Raw genomic sequence first — 27,025 nt, 5'->3', positions numbered from 1 at the left:
GTAGTTGTGACACAGATCGTATGGTTTGCAAAGCCTAAAATATTTACCCTGTTTATCCTATTTGGTGGTTGAAGGCAAGACTTGGAGCATTGGTTTCCTGTGGCTTAATTTCCAAAAAAATCATTAAAATGTCGAATGCAAATATACTTTACACCAAAAAAAAAAAAAAGAGAGAGATGCTGGGTCATCAATAGTGAGTTGGTTTATACAAGAAGACAAGCTAGGGAATCAAGCAGGATTTCAAATGTGAGCCAGTCTCACTCTTTTCTTTGACTCTTGGAGACTATTTCTAGGTGATTATACTACCAGACACACTGTATTGCCTTTGAAATAGACTACACCCTCCTCACTCTGTTCCCCCAACAGCGCCCAGAACATCAAGCTGCTTGCAATATGTGCTGCTCAATTTGTGATAACACTATCCCAACTCTAACTTCCAAACACACAGCTCTCTGTAGGGAAAGAAATAAGAAAAATAACAGCTAAGCATAAGTTTTTAAGAACTAAGTGTAATTACAGGTTTTAAACATTACACAATGCCAAAAAACACTTGGGGGGAAAGACTATACTCTAGAACAGGGTTTCTTGACGCCCATACTGCTGGCATCTGGTGTGAGGGCTGACTTGTGGATTTAGGTTGTTTAACAGCATCTCTATCCTCAGCCCATTAGAAGTCAGTAGCATCCCCACCCCAGTGACAGCCAAAACTGTCTCCAGACATGCCCTAATGTCACCTGGTGGGCACAATCACCCCCAGCTGAAAATCAACAACTCCAGAAGAATGGGATTATCATTCTGGTGCCAAGTCGACACAGAGCAGTGTAATATCAAAGAGGGATGCCTGACTCCTTGGACTATTGACTCAAGAAGGGGGGTAAAAAAAAGAAGGATCCTGAAGTCTAATCTTCTTCATACGGTAGTCCTTAGGCTGCCAGTGTGCCAGACCTGAACTAAGCTTTCCCATAGCCAAAAGAATTGAGGTAACCTTTCCAAGAGCCACATATTTTACATCCAAATGAAAATTGTTGGCTAGGATTTCTCTCCACTGATTATAAATGTCCTATAGTCTACTAACCACAAGCTAAACAGGGCATCTCTGAAACCATAACTATGACAACCACTTAGTGTACGAAATCTGCCTGCATTTAATCCAAAGTCATAATTTGAGAGAAAATGTTACCGCCCAGATTTTGAAATGCAAAAACATCTTTTATGCACTGAAAAATGCTGAAGTTTAAAAACTTTTAAACCTACTGTACAGAGGAATAACCTCTCAGAATTGCTTAATAGATGGTCAAAAACATGATAAATATTAATAGTGCACCTACAGAAAGCCTAAGACAGTTTTAAATATAGTGGAGGTGGTAGTGTATCAAATACATAGAGATACGTGTGATAATTAAACATAAGGAATAAAGTTTCACTGAGGTGAATAAAATATGATATTTTCTGATCAAATATTACTAGAAAAAAATATAATCAGCTTCCATACAAGAACTGACACTTTCAAACTGTGCTGTTGGAGAAGACTCTTGAAAGTCCCGTGGTCTGCAGGAAGATCAAACCAGTCAATCCTAAAGGAAATTAATCCTGGATATTCACTAGAAGGATTCATGCTAAAGCTGAAGCTCCAATACTATGGTCTCCTGATGCAAACAGCTGACTCAACTGGAAAAGACACTGATGCTGGGAAAGACTGAAGGCAGGAGGAGAAGGGGACGACAGAGGACGAGGAGGTAAATGAAATCTATGCTGGTGAGTCTGTTTGCTCTAACTCCCACCCCAATCTATTCTCCTGCTTCCCCCAGTCTGATTACACCCGCCTCCTGTCCCCAGAACTGCATCATCTTGGCTACTGAGCCAACTGGTCTGATTGCATTTGTGCAATGGGATTATCAGGTGAAGGAGACAAATGATAACAGAAGGATCGGGGTTATTTTTTTCCCTATTCCCTCCCACAGCCTCTCAAGAAGCTTCACAACTAAAACGCAAACGTGCCTGCCCTCCTCAGTGGCCCCAGATTTGTTTTAGTGATTTCTAGCAGCAATATTTCCTTCTCTAACCTTTTCATCCACCTTTGCTACCTTCTGTTCCTTGACATCTTTAATTGGTTCCCCTACCTCTTCCTACACATTTGTAAGAACTTGCCTTTTTTAAAAGCTCTTCATCTGAATCATGGGAATTGTGATCTGTTTCCTACTAGAATCCTGATATACAATCCAAATTTCTTATTTGGAGAAAGGGTAGGATAGTGTACCAATGATGAAAATAAGAAAGGGGTATTTTTCATATTAAAAAAAAAAAAAAACGAGAGCCAATGTTGTCTTATGATTCCATTACATTCACCATAAAGAGACCACTATGGTTACAAAGAAAAGGAAAAGTACAAAATGAATTTTAATGATTTTCTCATTTTAAGAGGGCTTCTCAGGTCACGCTAGTAGTAAAGAAACCACCTGCAAATTCAGGAGACTTAAGAGACTAGGGTTCAATCCCTGGGTTGAAAAGATCTTCTGGAGAAAGGCACGGCACCCCACTCCCGTATTCTTGCCTGGAGAATCCCATGGACAGAGGAGCCTGGCAGGCTACAGTCCATGGGGCAGCAAAGAGTCAGACACGACTGAAGCAACTTAGCACAAATGCATGCTCAGATCATTCTGCATTATATGATTAGTAAAATCTAACCTAAGTTTACATTTGAGTATAATATAAACATCTCTAGCATTCCCAATGTCAACTTGTGAATTATTTATTGACTAATGATGCCAGAATTACAGGTCTAGATTCACTGAAATAACAGAAAACTATTTACTGGACTGTGTCATTAGAGACTTGAAGTACACTCCCTTTAACCACAAAATACCAGCACCATTACACTCTGTTTCCAGTTCCACTGATGGCTTTCCTGCTCTTACTCAGCATTTCTTTCCTCCAGAAGTTACCCAGCTAAGTCGCCAAGTCTCAGGTCTCGTTCAGTAAGAATTTATAGTACTGTGTATAAAGCACTCAATTTGTTCAACATTTTCTTCTTTCAAAAAAATCCTACTGAGCCATCATTACAGGTCCAGGCACTGTGCCTGGTCCTGTGTGGTTTGACAACTCCTCAAGAAGCTTATCCCATGGCGCACAGCATGGTGACCATAATTAACAACACTGTGTTGTATATTTGAAAGTTGCTAACAGAGTAGATTTTCTAAAAAAGAATTTTTTTTTTTTACAAGGACCGTGTTTAAAGTCCTTGTTGAATCTGTTACAATATTGCTTCTGTTTTATGTTTTGGTTTTTTGGCCGCAAAGCACGTAGGATTTTAGCTCCCAGACCAGGGATCAAACCCACACGCCCTGCACTGGAAGGTGATGTCTTAACCAACCACTGGGCCACCAGGGAAATAAATCCCTAAGTAAGTAGATCTTAAAAGTTCTCCTTGCAAGAAAAAATACCTGTGCCTATGTGAGGTGATGGATGTTCACTAAACTTACTGTGTTGATCATTTCATAAAATACCCATATATCAAATTGTTGCATTGTATACTTTAATACAAAGTTATGGTAATTATACCTCAATAAATCTGGGGAAAATAAAATAAATATTCAATCTATATTAGCTTGCAGCAAAGACAGACAACTAATCATAACAAGTGAAGGGCTGTTCTCATTTTGGGAAACCTTTACATGAAGGGTGTCACTGGAAGAAACTGTGATGTTGCAGACAGGAGGACAGAAGCCAGGAAACCTTGCTCGTCCCCGGGCACGTTACTCAGGCTCTCTGATCTTCAGTTCTCTTATTTGCAGGATGCAGCTGTTTGAAGTGACTGGAACCTAGTACTCAATATATGTCAACTTCCTTTTTTTCCCTTGAAGGGCCAAAGTTTTTCAGAGGTGAATGAAAGAGTGTGCATAAAAGCTGGGGCTGTGGAAGGCACAGATGGGGCCATGATTCTGTCTCTGAACTGACTGCTAGAAAGTTGAAGCTTATAAACTATTATTATTGCACATAATGGAACACACAGCAGAAACTGCAACTCATCTGTGGCTTTAGTTTATCTTTCTTACATGCATTTTCTGCTTGTCCCACATTCACTATCCCTTTAATTGTGATTTAAATTTTGTCTCATTACAGTGTATGTATAGGGTTTTTTTTTTAATTTATATAAAGTGACATCTATTTTACTGGTATGAAATTCACCTAGGCAGTTTCCGATTTAGGATGGTCGTGTAGAAGGACATGTGTTTGTCTCCTCCTGCAAGAGCATCAAAATCACAACTAGCTGTTGAACAGCTATCGACAGGAGGATACTAGTGTGTTAGTCGCTCAGTCGTGTCCGACTCTTTGCGACCCCATGGACTGCCGCCCACCAGGCTCCTCTGTCCATGAGATTTTCCAGGCAAGGATACTGGAGTGGGTTGCCATTTCCTTCTCCAGGGGATCTTCCCAACCCAGGGATTGAACTGGGGTCTCCTCCACTGCAGGCAGATCCTTTACCAACTGAGCTACAAGGGAATCCCCATTGGAATCCACCAAAAAAAAAAAGAAACCCCATGTCCAAAAAGACAAAGAAGAAGCTGCAAGGAGATGGTAGGAGGGGTACAATCGTGATAAAATCAAATCCCATACCCACCAGGTGGGCAATCCACAATCTGGAGAACAATAATACCAAAGAAGTTCTCCCACTGTTGTGAAGGTTCTGAACCTCATGTCAGGCTTCCTAGCTTGGGGATCCGGCAAAAGAACTGGGGATCCCCAGGGAATGTGACTTTGAAGGTCAGTGGGATTTGATTACAGGACTTCCATAGGACTGGGGGAAACAGAGACTCCACTCTTGACACAAACAGAACCCTGTGTACACCAAGACCCAGGGGAGAGGAGCAGTGATCCTACAGGAGACTGAACCAGACCTACTTGCCAGTGTTGGAGGATCTCCTGTGGAGGTATGGGTCAACAATGGCCCACCGTGGGGAGGATGGCACAGGCAGCAGCAGTCCCGGAAGGGGCCCCTTGGCATAAGTCCACTTGGAGATCACCATCAACCCTACCATAGAGCCCACAGTCCCCAGGGCTGGGTCCCCTCATTTCAAACAATTTAAGGGAGGGAGTGCAACCCCATCCATCAGCAGAGGATTGGATTAAAGTTGTACTGAGCATGGCCCTGCCCACCAGAGCAAGACATAGTTTTTCCCACCACCAGCACCTCCCATCAGGAAGCTTATTTATAAGCCTCTTAGCCTCATCCACCAGAGGGCAGACAGAAGAAGAACCACAATCTCAGAGGCTAGAACCAAAACCACATCACAGAAAGTTAACCAGGATGAAAAAGCAGAGGATTTTGCCCCAGATGAAGGGACAAGATAAAACCCCAGAAAAAAATAAGCAAATGAAGTGGAGACAGAAAATCTTCCAGAAAAAAGAATTCAGAATAGTGATAGTGAAGATGATCCAGGATCTCAGAAAAAGAATGGAGGAAATTCACCTAGGCGATCATTGCAATCTTCATTCAATCCATGTTTTTCTACTCTTTTATTCTATGATACACACAAATACACACACACACACACACACACAACTTCTGCTTGAACACAATGAAGTGGTTACACATTTCTCTCCATTGGCTTCCAAAACCTCACCAAAATGACACACAGAAATATAAGGCATTAACCCACAAAAAGAAAGGGAATTCAAAAAGAGGCAACAGTAGAGGGAAATTTTGAATCAACATTTGGACATGCAAAGTAGGAAGGGTGGTAATCAACCAAACAGAATGGAGGAGATTCCAACTGCAGGACATGCAAAGGGCATAGTGCAGAATCAAAGCTGTCAAGTTCCTCCAGAAAAAGACTCAGAGTCTGCAGGCAACAGGTCCTTTGGGTAGGGAAGGTCCACATACAGAAATTGACAGAAAATCTAGGCAGCAGTTAGACAGTGAGAAACTTTCCATTTAAAAGAGATCAAAGGAGGTGCTAATGCTAAAGAATCCCCAGTGAGGTAGACTTAAGAGACTCCAGTTGGATCCCTGAGTTGGTAAGATCCCCTGGAGGAGGAAATGGCAACCCACTCCAGTATTCTTGCTAAAAGAATCCCACAAGAACACTGGGATTCTGGCAGGTTACAATCCATGTGGTCGCAGAGTCAGATACGACTGAGCATCTGAGCACAAAACTGCAAGAAACAGATAATGCAGGGAGTAAGGGGAAATAAAACTATGATATAGCATCTTCAGAGAGCTAGGACACTAGACCGCAGTCATAATAAAGCAAAACAATGCAAGAAAGGAACAATCAGAAAATAAGTGTTGCAGAGATTTCACTGTCAGTGTCTTCTTCCTTAGTAATGAAACCTCCAAATTGTTGGAAGCAGTTATGTGTCCATCTACATTTTTAGACTCTTCTACAGATAAAGGTAACTAATAAAAAGTAGAAATATTTAGGTGAGCTTCCAAGAAAATTCTGTTTTATGACACTAGCAGAACTTCCTATGGGTCTTCCACATGATCTCCTTAAGGCACATCATAAACTTGTGCTCCAAAATGACCCACCCAAATGTAATTTTCCCCCCAAATGCTCTAGTTGCACGAAGGATTTAACATCACATCGGCCATTACAAGCACAGAGAGGGTGGCTGTACCTAAACTGTATAATGAAACCTTACTTTTAAATGATTTGGTAATAATCAAGAAGCCAGAAACTCATCTGGAGTTTATTAAGCCAAGAAGATTCATTTCCTTACACAAAAAGGATTACTGTAAATTACAGTGTGGTTGTCAACCACATTCTTTTACCAGAACTAAGGCCAAATTTCAAAAGTATCAGCTATTTGGCAAGTGATACCTTTCAGGACTTACAAGCATTTTCCAAGTCTAAAAATGTTTGCAAATTGGCTTAAAAACAATCAGTTCCATAAAGTTATCATTTGAATATAACACCTAAAATGCATTTCCTTTCTTCATGGAAACTATAAAAGCTTCTCTTTTCTAAAATAGCTCATTAGGCTCCTTTTTAGGAAGACATCTAAAAAAATGTCTTTATTGGAAGGATCTTACAATTGAATACAGCAGAAAAGCAAAATTAATGACATGACTCAAAGACACACACACAAAACATAAAAAAGTAACTTGAAGGATTAAAAAGATGCATGAAGAACAAAGAATAATTGAAATAACAGTAACGTATAGAGGTGGCGCCAATGATAAAGAACCTGCCTGCCAATGCAGGAGATGCAAGAGACACGAGTTCTACCCCTGGGTTGGGAAGATTCCTTGGAGTAGGAAATAGTAACCACTGCAGTATCCTTGGCTGGACAACTCCATGCACAGAGGAGCCTGGAGAGCTACAGTCTACAGGGTCACAAAGAGTCAGGCATAACAGAGCATGCACTGGCCCCTGCCCCACTCCCACTTACTGTATAGAGACTTGAAAAAACAGTTTATATGAAAAGACGCTTAATGCAAGTAATCTACATAACCTACTCTCTGATCTGAAACTAGAAGCTGAACAGAAAACAGTAGTGAGAACAGAACACAGGGCTGTGTCTTCAACAGCACAATTAATATAGAATTCTCTTTCTTAAACTTAAAAGGTCTCAGGCAAGTTGATTAGCCTTAGATTTATACTGTAAGTTCACTGACAGGAAAGAATCAGAAGCAAACAAGTGCTAAAACGTACAGAGTCCCTGGAAAGAAGAAGATGAGAGTATCATCAAGAAACAGAATTCAGGGAATTCCCCGTGGTCCAGTGGCTGGGACTCTGCACTTTCACTGCTGAGAGCCTGGGTTCAGTCCCTGGATGCGGAACTGGGATCCCACGAGCTGAGCGGCACAGCCCAAAATAAAAGGTAAAACAAACATACAAAAACAGAACTCATTGCTTGTAAGGCATTTGTTCATTCTAACTTCAAGCCCTTATAAACGAAAGGATTTTTATCACAGCTTAAGAACACTACAGAAGGGACTTAATAAAGACTCAAATTTGAAAATTAAAGGTCAGAATACACAGCAAGTTATCTAAATGCATTGTGGGATTCACACCCACAGGCATCCATGTGCTCAGGTACACACACATATCTGTAAAAATTAGCCATTCTAGGAAACAACAAAAGATATCAATTAATCATCTAATTTTTAACTATATACAGATGTGCGTGTACGTGTGCACACTCACTCACTTGCATCTGACTCTTTGTGACCCCATGGACTGTAGCCCACCAGGTTCCTCTGTCCATGGAATTCTTCAGGCAGGAATACTGAAGTAGCCATTCCCTTCTCCAGGGGATCTTCCCGACCCAAGGATCAAACCTGTGTCTCCTGCATCTCCTGCATTGGCAGGCAGATTCTTTACCACTGTTTCAGAAGAATAAGAACAAGGACACTTATCATCTGTCAAGTACCTACATATCTTTGTTTCCTTTTTTTCCTAAATCTTATGCCACCTTGCAATCCTCATTTTATAGTAGTGAGAACTTAGCCCTAGGGATGCTACGCATCCTGTCCGTGGTCACACATTTTATCTGGACCTGCCACGTATGAGGTATGCCTGGGCAGTATTATCCCAAACTCTGCCCCTCTCGTCACTACAGCACGCTACTCGCAACAAAGGAACAAATCCAACATGTGCAAATGTACACCTTCATGGCAGCAGTGTGCATCTCTAAAAGTTGAAAAAAGCTTTATTTCTTTTACTACCATCTGTTTCTGATTAATATCACTTCTTAGAGTCACTAAATCAAAACTATTAAGATATATTTATTCTAAATACTATAAACAAAGTATCTTCACCAAATTAATATCAGCTCAAAACCCGAGGGAGAAGAGAGATACTTTCCCTGTTTAGGAAAGAGGAAATAAATTCAGAAGAAGATTAAAATGCCTTCCAGATGATCTCCAGCACATCAAGGGCACAGACCTCTAAAAGACAGCTGTGTACTTCAACTTTAGTACTTTATGGGGAGACCATGATGATGCCTTCAGACCTGCTATCCTAGAGTGTACACCCTTAAGTGTGAACGGTTTGTACCTCTGGTATACGTAAGCTGGGGGTAGGGAACAATTTTGTTAACACAAATGAAGAAAATATAGATTTCCTGGATAGCTCTTCCTACCTCTGCTTCCAGGCATGCCTACCCCCATAACAAGACTTCCCGGAAAGATTTCCTGAAGCTTCACTTGGCTCCCACACTAACACGCCGAAGCTCTATTTTCAACAAGTGAGAGACTTCTCTTGCCAAATTCAACAGCCTTGTTCCATTTTCTCTTCCCTTGATCACTTCTTTTAGTCCTGAACCCTGCTGCTAATTCTCTTCTATCTTTCATGGAACCAACACTTCCCTTAGGATGCCTAACACACTCCTCGTTTTCTGCCCAGCATTTTGACCACAACCTCTCTTTCCTCTTCCTTTCCTCTGAGCAGAAGACATTTACTGCCGGGATACATACCTTGATCTTCTAGGTGATATGGTCATTCCCTGCTTCTGGTCCCATTCTGTCCCCTGGGTTCCAAATGATGTTGGAACCCAGGGGACAGAAATTATATTAAATTCTATGGCATTTATATTCCAAAATGTTAATTCTTTATCCACACTTTGGGCTTGACATTCTCACTAGCTTCAAATAAGCACTTTCCATGCTAAGTAGACTACAAGCTTCACTGTCCTGACAACAGAACAATCCAATGGGACCTTGCCCATGCCAGAGCCACTGTTGCTGCTGCTGCTAAGTCGCTTCAGTCGTGTCTGACTCTGTGCGACCCCATAGACGGCGGCCCACCAGGCTCCCCCGTCCGTGGGATTCTCCAGGCAAGAACACTGGAGTGGGTTGCCATTTCCTTCTCCAATGCATGACAGTGAAAAGTGAAAGTGAAGTCGCTCGGTCGTGTCCGACTCTTCACGACCCCATGGACTGTAGCCCACCAGGCTCCTCTGTCCATGGGATTCTCCAGGCAAGAGTACTGGAGTGGGGTGCCATTGCCTTCTCCAGAGCCACTGCAGCCCAACTTAACTCCCCTGTACACCATGTTCGACCCATCATCTCTCTGGCCCAACTCAAGGACCTTCTCTAAGAGCTTCCAAATTGTTCTCCCATTTCCCCCAAAGATATGCTATACAACACGCAGGCATTTATCCCCATGCCGCCCTGGAACTGTCTCTTACCTGCCAGGAGGAGCTCCAAGAAGTACCACTAAAGTCAGTGCCCCTGTACCCCGCTTCCTCAATACATACAGGCGCATGCACATACACTGTCTCTAAGTCCGTTTCATCTCAACACACGAAATTATTCAACAGTACCTATTCACATCTTAGTGTTAATTCACACTACATGTATATTAAGTCTGAGCATTTTCTTATGCTTTTTGTGAAATAAGAAAAGCACGAGACAGAGGCAGACGTACAGAACGTACAACAGCATGCACATGCCATAGTATTAGGTCCAACTACAAAAGAGGGAGAGAAACAGAGGAAGATCAATGAAACAGTTAGGTTTTTCTGTTAGAAAAATCTAACTTCAAACACTGGTTCTATCAGTCCCAGAAGTGCTGGGAAAGAAACTTAACTTCTTTGAGCCACTCTTTTCTCATCTGAAAAAAAAAAAAATTATTATATTTAACAGCTGGTCACCAGACTTGTGGTGGTGATCACTTTGTAGTATATACAAAGGTCGAATTATCATGCTGTCAACTTGAAACAATTATCAAAATCATATTTATAAAATAAAGCACTATCACTGAATTCACATGACAGCTAGGAGGAATAATTTTTTTAAGTGCATTAAGAGAAAGTCAGTTTGTATCCAACAGACAGAACGTTTCAGCTTCCCTTTTGCCCTCATGTCCTAATGCAGTTCTTTGGAAGCCTGCACTCCCCAGCTTCATGTGCCATTGCAGAGTGAGTCCTAAAAAACTGGTATTAAGTGCAGCACCTGGGAAATATGAAGCAGACTGACGTTTGAAACTGGGCCGAAAGGAGAAGTGTTCTCATTCTCAAATTTGTAATTATTTTCTCTTGTTTCCAAACAAAGTAAAGCTATTTTCAGCCTGTCTCCAGTTAGTTCCTGCAGACGGTCCATGCCCAAGCGAGAGGACACCAGTCAGGGAGTTGTAAGACTTTTTCATGACCAATACCTATAGTTTCATGATGATGCACTGTCCCCAGGGCAGGATACTCAGCTGAGGCGGCTCATGTGACAATTTTCTAGGATGTTTATTACCTTATGATACTTGCTCCCCTTTGGGCATCTTTACAATTGGTTGAGCAAACTCAATTTCTCATGGTTGAAACCTGCATTTTAAAAACATGCTTTAAACCTGCTCAATCCAGAGCTGAACTTAAAAAATGAAAAACAAAACCAAAAAAAAAAATCTTAATATAATAAAATCAACCTGTCTTATTGAGTGAAGAACTGCCAGAAAGCCAGTTATATCAGTTAGAAAACATCACACATAAAGAATTAAGACACTTGTTCATTCATCCATTTATTTTTCCATTTATTGACTGCCTTCTAAATAAAATACTCATTCTTATAGGAGTAAGTCAAGTCGAAAATATACATCATATAACAGCAAGTGATGACAAGTGCTATGAAGTACAAGAGTATGGAGTCACAAGTGTGATTACTGTATAGAGAGGGAGACGAGGAGGAGGTGGTGTCATTTAAACTGAGATTTAGGTGAGGGAAATATACTCATGCAGAAGGAACAGCAATGCAAATGTCCTATAATAAAAAACCTCTGCACATTTGAGGAACAGCAGGAAAGCCAGGATGATTGGAGCATGGCAAGCAGATGGAGAGAGGGAGCAGAGATGAGATAGGCAAAAAGAAAATAGGTCTTGTGGGGAAATAGGTCTTGTGGGGCCCTGAAAAACGTGGGTTAAAAATTCAGATTTTGTTCTCAACATAACGGTATCCACTATGGAGGGCAGAGAGGGAAGAGCTGAATAAAAAATTCTCTGGTTCACATTTTTCAGGAGGAACCTGGCTGTAACTTTGGAAAAAGCAGGCAATGAGGGGCAGATTCTGGGTGTATTTGAGGATATGAGCCACTTGGATTTCTTGTCAGCCTGAATGTGGGATGTGATCAAAATGAGCATCAACAATGACTCTGAAGTTGGGAACCTGAGCAAGCGGGTGACCAGTGGTGTCGTTTACTAAAATGGGAAACATTAGAGGAATGAGAAGGTAGTAGTTGGGAGGAGAAACTGAGAATTTTGTTCTGAACCAAGTGTGACGTGCCAATATATTTGACCTACAACTGGAAATCTTGAGTGTGTGTGAGTGTGTGTGTGTGTGTGTGTGTGTGTATACACACATACATGTATGAGGTGGGTCTTAGAAACAATGTCAGGGTCAAGAATATATATGTGGAGGCTATCAGCACACAGAAGGTGTACAAAGCTATGGATCCAATAACGCCTGCAAGGGAGCGGTTGTAGACAAAGAAGAGGTGACACGGAAAGATGAATGAACCCCAGGAGTTTGATATTTACTCGATGAATTAGTCTACAAAGGAAAACCAGAAATATCAAGTAAAATGGGAGAAAAACCCAGAGGGCAATTGCAAAAAATGTTGCAAGAAGCAAGGTGTGGTCAACTTTGTCTGATGCTACTGGTAGATGGACGATATTTTTACAGGCAACAGGGTAAAATTCCAAGTTAATCAAAAAACAGCACTCAAGAAGTAAAGGCAAAAATGCTTATTTTCTCCTTCCTCAGGTAGAATGAGAGACTTTAAAACAAAGAAGAATTCCAGAATCAAACTTTGTTACAAGGTTAGTAACAACTGCCCTCCTCTTCAATATTATGAAATGGTGTTAAAATAAAATAAATCAGGTATTCCCTTCCCAGCTCAGACACCTAAGTCAAATTTAAATCTAGTCAAAAATGTGGAATCTTTTTATCATGGTCTGTGCTTCAGTCCTTACAAGTCTAAAACATTAACTAGAAAGTGCCCTCATCAAAGGGCTTCCTAAGTAGCTCAGTGGGTCAAGAATCTGCCTGCAATGCAGCAGACACAAGAGACACAGATTTGATCCTTGGGTCAGAAAGAGCCCCTGGAGGAGGGCACAGCAACCCACTAAGTATTCTTGCCTGAAGAATCCCATGAACAGAGGAGCCTGGTGGGCTACCATCCCTGGAAGCACAGAGTCAGACACAAATGAAGCAACTGAGCACACACATACATGCTCATCAGAAACCGTGACATACATCTCAAAGCACTATATAGTCACAGTCTGAACAATTTTTGCTATACCATGGGCTACTTAAAATCAGGTATAATAAAAGAAAAAATTGAGACTCTTGTAAATTGTTTAGAGAAGAAGCTAGTTAGATATCATTTATCTCCTACACTAACTTAAAGTATAGCTTCATGTCATGATGTAAAAATCTTCCCCTTTTTAACACTTTAAAGGGCTTATGAAGCACCTATATACACCAGAGGGCCTCCCTGGTGGCTCAGGGGTAAAGAATCTGCCTGCCAACACAAGAGGCACAGGTTCAATCCCTGGTCCAGGAAGATCCCTTGGAGAAGGAAATGGCAACCCACTCCAGTGTTCTTGTCTGGAAATCCCATGGACAGAGAAGCCTGGTGGGCTATAGTTTATGGGATTGCAAGAGTTGGACACGACTGAACAACACATAACATACACCAGAACATACAAATCTAAAGTCTGCAATTACTTGAGTGTCTATCAGCAATGCTGTGGCTTAAATAATATTCGATCATGAGTTTTCCAGGCACTAACGTCACGAGACAGAACCTGTTGCGTGTGCAGGACTTGTCAGAAACAGAAAGCAGCTAATCACACAGCTGTAGATGGAATGAAGACCGACAGCCCATTGCCTTCCTGATTTCTAAATCCTTCACCACGATTTACTGACCAGTGGCCTCGTGAACAATACGGTATACTGATTAAGAGTCAGACTGCCTGGTTTCAAATCCCCAACCACCATTTACTAGTTCTAGTGTTTCCTTGAGCAAATTATTTTACCTTTCATCCTTCTTTCTCCTCATCTGAAAACACACACACACCTTTGGGAAATAACAGTCCTTCATTATAAGACCATGTAAGTATAATGCTCTAGCCACGTGTCTTTCATGTGATTAAAAAAAAAAACAGTGGTTGCTTCAATGGTCAGTTACTCACCTACTCTTGTAAAACCCTCACTAGGAGGCAAGCCACCATTCAATTCAGTCCATTCTGGTGTAGGACTGCTCTTTATTTATAGAAGGTCTTCAAAACACTTGAGCTGAAAGTCTCACTGTACCCACTTAGTAATTACCAGTTCTGCCCTCTGTATGCGTGCTCAGTCACGTCCGACTCTTTGCGACCCCATGGCCTGTAGCCCACCAGGCTCCTCCGTCCAGTGGATTTTCTGGGCAAAAATACTGTAGAGGGTTGCCATTTCCTACTCCAAGGGATCTTCCCAACCCAGGGATTGAACTCACGCCTCTTGTGTCTCCTTCAATGGCAGGCGGATTCTTTACCATTGCACCACCTGGCCCTCTGAGCCCAGAGAAAACTTTCCTAATCTCTCTCCTTAAGACAATCCTCCATGTACTTAGAGACAGATGTGATGTCTATGGCTGTGCACCACCATCTAAATGCACATAAGCACCAAATTGAGCATCCCGTACTCAGGAATTAGAACCAGGTTTTGAGAAGTCAATTGGGGAGGATTTTACACTTTCTGAAAAAGCTGTTTATGGGGCCGTGTGGCAATTCATCTGTAAGTGGCAGAGTGAGTGTGCTCACCTCTGTTTCAAAGCTGTGCAGAGATGACAGCTATTATCCTTACTAAGGGCTTTGGGTACATCGAGAGTGTTTTTAAAGAAACATAGCCAACAATTACCTTCAGCGACCGTAAACACAGGTACACATAATTTATCATTTCCTTCAGCTCAAATACATTACTGACAGTTGACAGGTTTAAGGAGATCTCCAGACATCAATTAAATCAGTCAACCCTTTGATTGGATGCAAAATTTCATTTATTCAACAAGCACATGAGAGCTTTCTATCCGGGAGTGGAGGCCATGGGAACGACACAGGAAATTCAGTCTGCAGACAGTAACAGATGAAATAGTTAACCTACACTCTATTTTCTCTGAACTAAAACAGTCTAACTAAAAGGTAATTGTGTTGATGTTGCTTGGTTTTTCTTAACTAACATTCTCAAAACAGTGCTTTTCTAAAACTCACATGCTGTTGAGAAGTGATTTTTTTTACCTTTTTATTTTGTATTGGAGTATAGCCGATTAACAACGTTGTGACAGTTTCAAGTGGACATCAAAGGGACTCAGCCATACATATACATGTATCCTTTCTCCCCTAGACACCCCTCCCATCCAGGCTGCCACATGAGAAGAGATTTTAAAAGGAAGGAGGCAGTAAAAGGAGTCAATTAGTCTCAAGAGAAACCCTGGACCACCCGAAACACCCTTGGCATCCAGAGAGAACGAGCGGGCGAGGGCTGCCCCAATGGGTTGAATGAATCGCATACTCCCTGCCACACACTCCGGACATTACTCCTCTCTCAGCCTCAGAGAAGCTTTAAGATCTTCTGTGCTTTGCAAATGGCTGAAGCAACATCAAGGTGCCCTGCCTCCTCATGATGACCGACTGTTCCATTTTTCCTCTCGTAACTGGAGATGAGGTGGAGAACTCGACAGGTCTATCTCCAAACAACCAAAAGCAACGTGGGACCATCAGGAGATACTTCCTCGATGGCCCTACCATGCCCATGACTCTAGAGACTCACCTCAGGAGCCCAGGGGCCCTATGCACCTCTTGTGACCGCCTTTAGGGAAGACCAAACCCTCCTTGTTTCAGCTTCACCCTTCCTCACTGGAAGAAACCCAATGAGTTATCTGTTGGATGGGGCTTCCCTAGCAGCTCAGACAGTAAAAAAATCTGTCTGCAGTGCAGGTGACCAGGGTTCGATCCCTGGGTCAGGAAGATTCCCTGGAGAAGGGAATGGCAACCCACTCCAGTATTCTTGCCTGGAGAATTCCATGGACAGAGGAGCCTGGTGGGCTACAGTCCATAGGGTCACAAAGATTCAGACATGACTGAGTGGCTAACGACTTCACTTTTTTAAAACTGGTTAGATAAATATCATTAGTGATCTGAGAAAAAGTAGAACATACATCTTTCATCTATTTACTTAGATGGAAAATGCAAATGACAACTTCAATTCTGGTTAGAATAATGAGAGGTTGGAACCCCCTACCCCTGCTCATGGCTGCAAATTAGCACAAAGCTTTCAGAGGGTAACCTGGTGATGTGTGAAAGAGAAAGTGTTAGTTGCGTTCAGTCGTGTCCGTCTCTCTGCGACCCTGTGGACTATAGGCTACCAGGCTCCTCTGTCCATGGGATTTTCCAGGCAAGAATACTGGAGTGGACTGCCATTCCCTTCTCCAAGGGATCTTCCTGACCCAGGGATTAAACCCAGGGCTCCCACATTATCAAGAATCAAAAAATCATTCATTGCCTTTGGCCCAGTGAGTTCATTTCTCTAGCTGGCTCAAGAGCACTCTTTTTATGAAAGATGCAAGTTCCTGGTATTTTTCCCCACTTTAAGAAAAGGTCCATTTCTAGTTTTCACTATACCAGTACCTTGAAAGGAATCAGGATGACTGACACTGCTAGAATCCTCCCAGTTCCTCAGGAAATACCTTGTCGTATGTGTTTACACTTTTCGGAGTCAAGCAATTCTAACAGCATCTCAACCCTGGTTCCCGGTTTGTGTGAATCAGTTCCTTCCCAAGAGAATTTTGTGAACGCCCTCATCTCTTACCAACCCTCTTGCCCTAAGACTCCTCCTTATTTGCTAAATAAAGGTATGTGTTCAAGAAACAGTAAAATGCTGCAGAAGTGAAAATGAAATCTCTCAGTCATGTCCGACTCTTTGCGACCCCATGGACTGTAGCCTACCAGGCTCCTCTGTCCATGGGATTTTCCAGGCAATAGTACTGGAGTGGATTGCCATTTCCTTCTCCAGGGGATCTTTCCAACCCAGGGATCGAACCTGGGTCTCCCACATTGTAGACACACGCTTTACCGTCTGAGCCACCAGGAAGACTAAAATGCTGCATAAAGAATAAAAAAAAAAAATTGACATCAAGACACCTCTTGGCTGCTCACAACTACCCTGAGCACTCTATGATGCTAGAAATCAGAAAAGTGGAACGATAAAGACTGATGTGCCCTTCTACAAGGAAACCTTCCTGAGCTATAAAAATACTTGATAACATTACTAGGTTGCTGGGCATGGACCTTTACGTTTGACCAAAGGTAGACTGCAACTCTGGGCTTCCCAGGTGGCGCTAGTGGTAAAGAGACTGCCAGCCAATGCAGAAAACTTTGGAGGAGGGCACAGCAACCCACTCCAGTATTCTTGCCTGGAGAATTCCATGGACAGAAGAGCCTGGCGGGCTACATTCACAGGGTTGAAGAGTCAGACACGACTGAGTGACTAACACACACATGCACAGCCCAGCAAATACCTGGTACAAAGTAGGCACATCAAGGGCATTTTTGGATAACAAAGTGACTGAATGTAAGTCCCATGAGGGAAACCATTAACTAGAAAGCAGGAGTAGAGTGACCTCACTCAGGAACAGGGTTGGGGCAGAAAAGGAAATACTGAGCGAACAGGCAAGCACACACTGGCACCCAGAGGAAGGCACATCGTGTAACTGTTCCCAACCGACTGCCAAAGTGAAGAGCTCAGCTTCAGACACTGGGAGAAGGGAAGAATCCCGGTCCTTCAGTTCAGCTCAGTTCAGTTGCTCAGTTGTGTCCGACTCTTTGCAACTCCAGACTGCAGCGCGCCAGGCTTCCCTGTCCATCACCAACTCCCAGAGCTTGCTCAAACTCATGTCCGTTGAATTAATGATGCCATCCAACTATCTCATCCTCTGTCATCTCCTTCTCCTCCTGCCTTCAATATTTCCCAGCATCAGGGTCTTTTCCAATGAGCCAGTTCTTTGCATCAGGTGGCCAAAGTATTGGAGCTTCAGCATCAGTCCTTCCAATGAATATTCAGGGTTGATTTCCTTTAGAATTGACTGGTTTGATCTCTTTGCAGTCCAAGGGACTCTCAAAAGTCTTCTCCAACACTACGGTTCAAAAGCATCGCTTCTTTGGCACTCCGCTTTCTTTATGGTCCAACTCTCACATCCATACAGGGTACTGGAAAAACCATAGCTTTGACTAGATGGACCTTTGTTGACAAAGTCATATGCTATCTAGGTTGGTCATAGCTTTTCTTCCAAGGAGCAAGCGTCTTTTAATTTTATGGCTGCAATCACCATCTGCAGTGATTTTGGAGCCCAAGAAAAGAAAGTCTGTCACAGTTTCCATTGTTTCCCCATCTATTTGCAGTAAAGTGATGGGACCAGATGCACGATCTCCGTTTTTTGAATGTTGGGTTTTAAGCCACCTTCTTCACTCTCCTCTTTCACTTTCATCAGGAGGCTCTTTAGTTCTTCTTTACTTTCTGCCATAAGGGTGGTGTCATCTGCATATCTGAAGTTATTGATATTTCTCCCGGCAATCTTGATTCCAGCTTCTGCTTCTTCCAGCCCTGCATTTCACATGATGTACTCTGCACAGAAGTTAAACAAGCAGGGTGACAATATACAGCCTTGATGTACTCCTTTCCCAATTTGGAACCAGTGTGTTGTTCCATGTCCAGTTCTAACTGTGGTTTCTTGACCTGCATACAGATTTCTCAGGAGGCAGGTAAAGTGGTCTGGTATTCCCATGTCTTTAAGAATGTTCCACAGTTTGTTGTGATCCACACAGTTAAAGGCTTTGGCATAGTCGATAAAGTCTGGTCCATAGGTTTTGTTAAAGCCCCAGCCTTGGGAATTCCCTGGCAGTCCAGTGGTTAAGATTCTGCACTTCCAAGGCAGGGGGCACAGGTTCAATCCCTGGTCAGGGAACTAAGACCCCACATGCCATGCAAAGTGGCAAAAAAAGAAAAGAAAAAAATTTTTAAAGCCACAGCCCCTAAAACTGTACTTTCTCTCAACAAACATGCGGCACTGAGCCACATCCTCAGGATAAAATGTTGTTCCCGCCTTCAGTTAGCACCTAGTCTAACATGGAAAAATGGACATAATTATACCACAGAGTGCAGAAAGAGAGGTCTACACAAGCAATAGAGACAAGGAAGAACCGAGTCGGGTAGAGGCTTGGTAGCCCAGAAAAGGCCTCACACAAAGGTCAACCAGAGACCCCAAGTGTGGGAGATTAAAGAGGTGTACTGACTATGGAGAACAGTGTGGAAATTCCTTAAAAAACTGGAAATAGAACTGCCTTATGATCCAGCAATCCCACTGCTGGGCATACACACTGAGGAAACCAGAATTGAAAGAGACACATGTACCCCAATGTTCATCACAGCACTGTTTATAATAGCCAGGACATGGAAGCAACCTAGATGTCCATCAGCAGATGAATGGATAAGAAAGCTGTGGTACATAGACACAATGGAGTATTACTCAGCCATTAAAAAGAATACATTTGAATCAGTTCTAATGAGATGGATGAAACTGGAACCCATTATACAGAGTGACGTAAGCCAGAAAGAAAAACACCAATACAGTATACTAACGCGTATATATGGAATTTAGAAAGATGGTAACAATAACCCTGTATAAGAGACAGCAAAAGAGACACTGATGTATAGAACAGTCTTCTGGACTCTGTGGGAGAGGGAGAGGGTGGGAAGATTTGGGAGAATGTCATTGAAACATGTATAATATCATGTATGAAACGAGTCGCCAGTCCAGGTTCGATGCACGATACTGGATGCTTTGGGCTGGTGCACTGGGACGACCCAGAGGGATGGTATGGGGAGGGAGGAGGGTTCGGGTTGGGGAACACATGTATACCTGTGGCGGATTCATTTCGATATTTGGCAAAACCAATACAGTATTGTAATGTTTAAAAATAAAATTAAATTAAAAAAAGAATAAAGAGGTGTACTGAGTACTCCAATCACAACAGTCTGAAGGTTAGAAATCAGCACCCTGAGCATGGGGAAACACAAGCAAGGATTAGGGAACACTTTTAATGGGCTTCCCTATTGGCTCAGATGGTAAAGAATCTGCCTACAATGCAGGAGACCCACGTTCAATCCCTGGGCCAGTAAAATCCCCTGGAGAAGGGAATGGCTACCCACTTCAGTATTCTTGCCTGGGATATCCCATGGAGAGAGGAGCCTGGGGGCTATGGGCCATGGGGTCACAAAGAGTCAGACATGACTGAGCAACTAACACACAACCTCTGTACAGTCAGCACCTCATCCAGCTGGCATCATCACCACTGGAGGCTCAAAGAAGAAAACAGAGGCCTACAGGATTTGAGAAGCTAGCCACGACTTAAAGATTTAATTTCAAAATGGTGCTTTTAATTGACATACAGCTTTGTATAGGTGAAAGGTGGATCCCCGAACAATTTGACATATATTGTGAGATGAATACCACCGTAAGCTTATTCAACATCCATCTCTTCAAATAGTTACAGAAAACCTTTTCCTTGTGATAAAAACATGAAGATTTACTCTCTTAGCAACTTTCAAATATGCTATACTGCAATGTTAATTATAGTTATCCTGAATTGGATGATAGTGGTCAAAAGGTATAAACTTCTAGTTGTAAGGTAAATAAGTTCTGGGGATAAATGCATAAATCTGTGCTCTTAATCTCTATGCTATCTGGCAGTTATGTAAATAACAACACACAAAATGAGCAAAAACAAAGACATAAAGCCACAGACCAGACTGTAAAGGGCTGTGGAAGCTACATTTCACAGCTTAATGTATATGAGGACTTTAAAATCTTTTCATGCCTCCACAGAAAACAAAAATCAAAATCAATTTATGTTCTGAAAAACTAATTCCAGTTTCAACAGCTACACTAAGAACTGCTTTCTAACATTTAAAATTTTAAACAAATCTTTATCAGAGTCTTTTCAAGTTTAATATCTGTCCATTGAAACCATATATTATTACCAGAAATGCTTCTATGAATTCAGTTAAGATTTTCAAATGCATGTTTACAACACTTTCCATCCATCTGAAAAGCAACAGTACAAATCACGAGAACCTTTGTTTTGTCTGCAGACAACACCACTAAGCACCGAGGACTCAAGGGCACTCAGCAAATCCTTTCACACCAGACCACAGGTGGGAAACCACCAATAGAAGGGAAACAGCTTACAGAGAAAAAGAGGGCCATCACTTAGGCGGATTATGTAACTATCAGTGGGAGACCCACAGAGTGGAATTCTTTAAAAATTTAGCGCTAAATGCACACTAAAGTGATGACCAGCACACAATCCCTAAAGGACAGAAATGGGCAGGTGGAGAAACAGACCAGCTGGAAGTAACTGGGGAAGGATTCATATTCTGGTGCCAAGCACGACAATGAGCTCAACTGGCATCTCTTTGGTCCTTCTACAGGGTGACAGTGATACTGAAAATATCAAACCCAGAGATAACAGGGCTGGCAGGGGAGCAGGAAGGTGTGGAATTAAACTAGCCTGTTCTGCTCCAGTCATAAAAATTACTGCTGTGTTTAAACCTCAACCTAGATAGGAACATGAAAGTCACAGACTGGAAATGGGTAACCAACCAATGCAGTGAGCAATAATGTTCAGTTTTCAATCTCATTGGCATTTTGTCTGTTTATTACAGGTTTTTAATGCTCCCCCCAAAAAGAAAGACGGGGCAACTATTTGGTACAGAAAATTAAAAGGTGCTGCAGAAAAGGACTAAAATTAGAGGGTCTGGAGTGCGTTTTCTGCCACTTCCTCTCCCACTCCATGACCGTGCTAGACTCAAGCTTCCCCTTTGCCATCACCTCCAAACCACTGGCTTCCAATGACTGCTTAATCATAAACTAGCTCGCTACATTATTAATATTCCAAACTGCATTTTCAACCAGATAATAATCCAATATCATGATGTTGAATTATCTTAGAAGGTTATGTTCCTACATTTGTTTTTATTTCAAATATGAAACTAAACAGAAGTTAAGTATATATACACTTTTAAACAGCAAAGAACAATTTGAAATAGTCATAAAATGACAATAACTGTCAGAATAACAAGCACTAGTCCTCACCTTACCCTTTCTCCTCTTCCTCCCAAAACAAAAAATGATTTTAATTTTGGTCGCGGGAGTAATACATTAGTTATTTAAAATCGCTGATGGAGCACAGAAACGGCAAGGACATACCGGCATGGACTCTGCTTATCTTTCAAAGATTTACAAGGTTATTGGAGTCTTTTGACCTTGGGCTAGTCAAAGCTGCAGCTGAAAATAAAGGTAGCTGATTAGGTCATATTACGTACAATACATATAGTATGTATACTATAATATTGTTGTTGCTGTTTAGTCGCTAAGTCATGTCTGACTCTTCTGTCTACTTCCCATGGACTGTAGTCTGCCAGGCTCCTCTGTCCATGGGATTTCCCAGGCAAGAATACTGGAGTGGGTTGCCATTTCCTTCTCCAGAGGATTGAACCCGTGTCTCCTGCACCAGCAGCAGATTCTTTACCACTGAGCCACCAGGGAAGCCCACTATATGATAGCATATGATATATCAAGGATATATTTATTTGTGTTTTTTATGTATGTATACATAAATGCCTATATATGACATAATTTACATAGTACATATGTTCATACATGTGCATTATGTATATATACATAAACAAGCATACATATGAATGAAACATTTATGCTTCAGTGTATGTAAACTATAACATAATGGAGCAAGAATATTAGTCAGCAGGAGAAAGATTTATACTATAATAGTCCATGCTTTCCAAAATACTTTATATACTTTGCAATCAATATTTTATTTTCAAATTAGGGGTTCTCAGAGTTAAGATATTTTATGGCAATGAGACAGTCACTCATCCTGCTTCTTTTGGCAAGAGCAATATTTTAAAATATGTGCCCCGGTTGTAATGACAAAGCTAAGAAGAAGGATACATTCGGACACTAACTGAAGAAATAACGTACACCTAGCAGCGAACACCAAGCTGTCACTTTAATGTCCCAAGTTTACCAAAAGTATAGGTGAATATGTCAATTATTCACATATCATCAGTGAATGTACTGCCTTGCTCCCTGGGGCATGAGAAAAAGAAGTCAATTTTAATTTCATAAGAGTTAACCACATTCATATTATAAGGCATAGCCTTTAGAAACATTCAGTTTTCTGATAATGAGGAACAAAACACTTTACCAAGTTACCAAATCATTGCTGACAAACACTTTTGGGGGAGTGGGGTGGGGGTTGGGGAGATGAGCACATTCACCATGTACGTGAGATACCTTTATCACAACACATCACAAACCCAAAGTTTATCACAAATTTCTCACAGAAATCTTATCCAATTACAAGCAAGTTATCACCAAAACAGAGATCTCAAAATCTGTATACTAAAAAAGGAAAGGAAGTGAGATCACCAATAATCACAGGTAAGCAAACACTGAACTTGCAGGTGTAACCTCCACACTGGAGCCCTGTCTGGCCACAAATGTATCCCATATTTCTTCCCTTCTCCCTCTCTACATCCCTAACACTCAAACAAGGGCAAGTTTTACTTCTAAAATTATGCAGTACACATACTGCTAATGGAAAACTACCTTTGAAAGGCTTGACTTGTCAAGGTTTATGAATGGGGGAAGTTATTTCTCTTAACTACATAGCTGGAATTTTTCCACTCTCATTTCAATTCAGAATACAGTGTTTATTCTTCTCCCAACCTCCCCATGCCCTCGCCTCACACCTTTAGGTCACCTTCAAACCAGCTCAGAGTTTCAGTACAAAATGATGGCAAAGCTAATTTCTTAGACGCCCTCCACCGACTGGCTAGGTGGTAGTGAGACATTCACTTTCCTTTAGTGTGAAAACCATAACATTTAAAGCTTATTCTTTTTTCCCCCACATACATTTAATTCTTTAAGAAGAAATAAATTAAGGTACTGTTTGCTATGGAATTCTTGAATATGCTGTCTTTCCCATGGAAAAATCTTTAATCCTAATTTGAATATTTAAATACGTTGAATAGCCCAGCACCTGGCTTCAATAACCCCTAAATGACTGCCAAGCTGGTAAAGACAACACTTCTCTAACAAGCAGTGGTTCCTGATTTACATCTGCTCGGAAAACTTCCTCAGCATCATTATAAAAGTCATCTTTGACATCCAAAAAGATAACGGCTAGAAGTCCTGGTGTTAACATTTCACAGACAAAAGTAACCCTAAGGCGCTGATCCTGGATATTCGAGGAGACCGTCTCCTTTTAAAGGCCAAGACTGGAGTGGAAGATCTCCTTGAGGCATAGCTGGGTAAATAACCACCCTTGAGTGAGTGATTTCAGGAGATCTTAGTCTTGTCAATGCCGACTTAGGAAAGCCCACGCGCCCTAACTTACACAACCTGGGCTCAGGAAACTACCTCGGAGAAAGCATCGCTCCAGGGGCGCCACAGGTGTCTTAGGGTCCTCCATCCGCCCTCTCATCCGACACACAGTACTGCCCAAGCTGGTGTATTTCAGGCGTTTGCATTTCTAGCCATCGCCGGAAAAAGGCACCCGAGGACCCTGAGCCGTCTCCGCCCTGCAGAGACATCCCCGGAGTCCTGCCGCGGACGTGGGATGGTCCCCAGGGATGCGCGGTCCCCAAACCCCGCGGGGCCCTGGCAGAGGCGCTCCGGGAAAACTCAGGGAAACAGTTGTGGGGAGGGCAGCGATAAGCTTCGCTGGACGTTAAATGATAAGAGACACGGAACTCGGAAAGTCCCCCGAACTACGGCGCGAACCAGCCTGACGCGCCGCGCCCGCGAAAGTCCGGGGAGACGGCTGAAAGTCCAGTGGCAAGAACGGCCAACTCGTGCGGAAAGGAGAGGAGAAAAGGCACTCACCTCCACCCATCGCTGGGCCTCGGCGAACGCCAGGGCGCAATCGGCCTCCGCCTCCTCCATCCCTTCCAGAACTAGAGGGAGAGAGAGGTGGTGGGTGCGCAGAAAGGCGGCAGTGCCGCGCACGACGGGCCAGATGCCCCGGCCTCTCTCCGGCTGCAAGACTCCGGGGCACGTTGTCTTTTTCCCTTTGTTGCGAAGTTGTTGAAACTTCGGCAAAGTTTCGAACCACAAGAACTTGAAGACGTGGCTTTCTCCAAACTCCCGAAAACGCCGCGGGGACCGGACTGAACGCGGGAGGCGGGGAGGGCGACCGGAGGAGGCGCGCCGCACCAGACCCGAGGGCTGTTTCGACTTCAAAAGTCGCAGCGAGGCCGCCGCCCTCCCGGCATGCCCCGCCCCCGCCCACCCCCAGGCCGCCCAGTCGCCGCTTCCGTACCCCCTCCGCTCCCCCACCCCCACGGCGCCCCGGGGCTCCCGGCCGCAGCAGCCTTTGTGGTCGGACAGTCTGGGCTAGGGGATGCCACCGTCCTCCCAGAGGCCGTGGCCCGGGCCACGCTCTCGCTCCCGCGCCGCCCGCCGGACCGCGGGCCCCCATCCTCTCCCCGGAGGGGAGGCGCCCCCGCGCCCGCATCCTGTCCGCATCCTTCTCGCCTCCGCCCGCCTGGCTGCCTTCCCTCTCCCGGGGCCCCGGGAAACGGCGCCCCTACCTCTCGCGGCCGCTCGGCCCGCCTGACATACCAGGAATAGCTGCACACAATTGCACCTTTCCCGGCCAAGAACGTCCCCCGCGATGGAGCTCGGCCCGGCCAGCCGCCCTCACCTGCTCCCGCTCCGGCCGAGCCCGCTGCGCACCCGCCCCGCCGCCAGGTGCGGACAGCCCCTCTCCCAGGTCTCCGCCCCCTTCCGTGGCCCGGGCCCTCCTGGCGGCAGGTGAGGGTACTGGCTTAGGCACGTGCAGCCCATTGCCCCCAGCCTGGGCCCGCCCCGCTCCGCTTGGCTTCCAGGTGGGCAAGGAGGAAGGTACCTGCCACTCCAGTCCCGGCCCTCCAATAAGGGTCCGAGGAGAAAGAAAGTCAGCCCCCACCCTGAGCGTCAAACCCGCCATCCTGCGTGGTTTGAGGACACGTCTGGAGCAGTAAGGTGATGCGTGATTCACCATCCGCAGCGGCCCTTGGGTAGGTGCGCAAGTCTGGAGGGTAGGAGGCTCAAAGGCTGGAGTGTGTGGATTCTTTTCATACTCAAATCAGATCTCCGGATAGGAACCTGCTTATCTGTCTAGGCTCCCTGGAACCTCGATTCAAGCTCTTGCCCTATCCTGGCCACACACTGATGGTGTCATGGTTGGAAGACGATCAAGATGAGTTCTTACTCCAGTAGAGGAAGCAATCCTTTTATTTTTCTTCCTGGTGGATCGTTTACTCTATATGATGAAAAATGACGTCAAAGAGCAAAGAGACTAGCATAAGGACTAGCATAACTAGAATCTATTTTTGCCTTATTTACTTCATCACCTTGTCTACTGAAGATATATTTCCTACTTAAAGAGAGAATTATATTTCACCCATAGATAGCATAATAGACATCTCGTTCTTTAAAGAACACTTTTCTGCATATTATCATTTTCACACTTAACTAAAGCTAACCATAATCACTTAGTATTAATCTACACCCAGTCCAGACTCAGATTCCTCCAATGGATTCCAAAGTGTCTTTTAACCGCTGCTTTAGACCAGAACCCAAACAATAACCACATATTGCCTTTGGTTACCTCTATTTTTTTAGCCTAGAATAGCTTTCTACTTCTCTCCGACTCTACCATCCACCCCCTGTTTTAGAAGGCCATTGCCTTAAGGAAACCAGTTAGCCTTCTGGTTTTGTCTGATGGCTCTCTTTCAGATGTCTTCACAATATTTCTCTTCCCTCAGTATTTCCTGTTGCCTAGACATTAGACCTAAAGCTGGGATTAAACTCACTTACTCTTCTGAATAAAGATTTCACCAGCATCCTTCCAGATTTGGGTGACTTCTAGAGGATGGTGTTTGTTTGTTATGTTTATTTTCATCCAATCTTCTTTTCACTGGCATTGTCTGTAA

The 27,025-nt window shown here is 43.3% G+C and overlaps 1 protein-coding gene across 36 annotated transcripts in view; it reads right to left on the bottom strand.

The window, feature by feature from the left end:
- LMO7 (LIM domain 7) overlaps positions 1 to 25,907 on the bottom strand; it is a 219,205-nt gene extending 193,298 nt beyond the window's left edge. For 7 of the 36 annotated variants that reach the window (XM_086329937.1, XM_086329940.1, XM_086329946.1 and 4 more), the window contains exon 1: positions 24,933 to 25,283. In XM_086329937.1, coding sequence (XP_086186063.1) covers positions 24,933 to 24,942 — 10 coding nt within the window. In that variant the 5' untranslated portion in view covers positions 24,943 to 25,283. Of the gene's footprint in view, positions 1 to 24,932; positions 25,498 to 25,639 lie in introns of those variants that run through there. The other 29 variants (XM_086329921.1, XM_086329924.1, XM_086329950.1 and 26 more) reach the window with 11 other exon arrangements.
- Between the last annotated feature and the right edge of the window lie 1,118 nt (positions 25,908 to 27,025).

Source organism: Bos grunniens, chromosome 12 (genome assembly GCF_055505025.1).
Source record: "Bos grunniens cultivar Pamir isolate PY7600 chromosome 12, Bosgru_T2T1.0, whole genome shotgun sequence".
Taxonomy (NCBI): domain Eukaryota; kingdom Metazoa; phylum Chordata; class Mammalia; order Artiodactyla; family Bovidae; genus Bos; species Bos grunniens.
The sequence above is the reverse complement of the archived record's forward strand: the minus strand, read 5'-3'. Positions and strand labels throughout refer to the sequence as shown.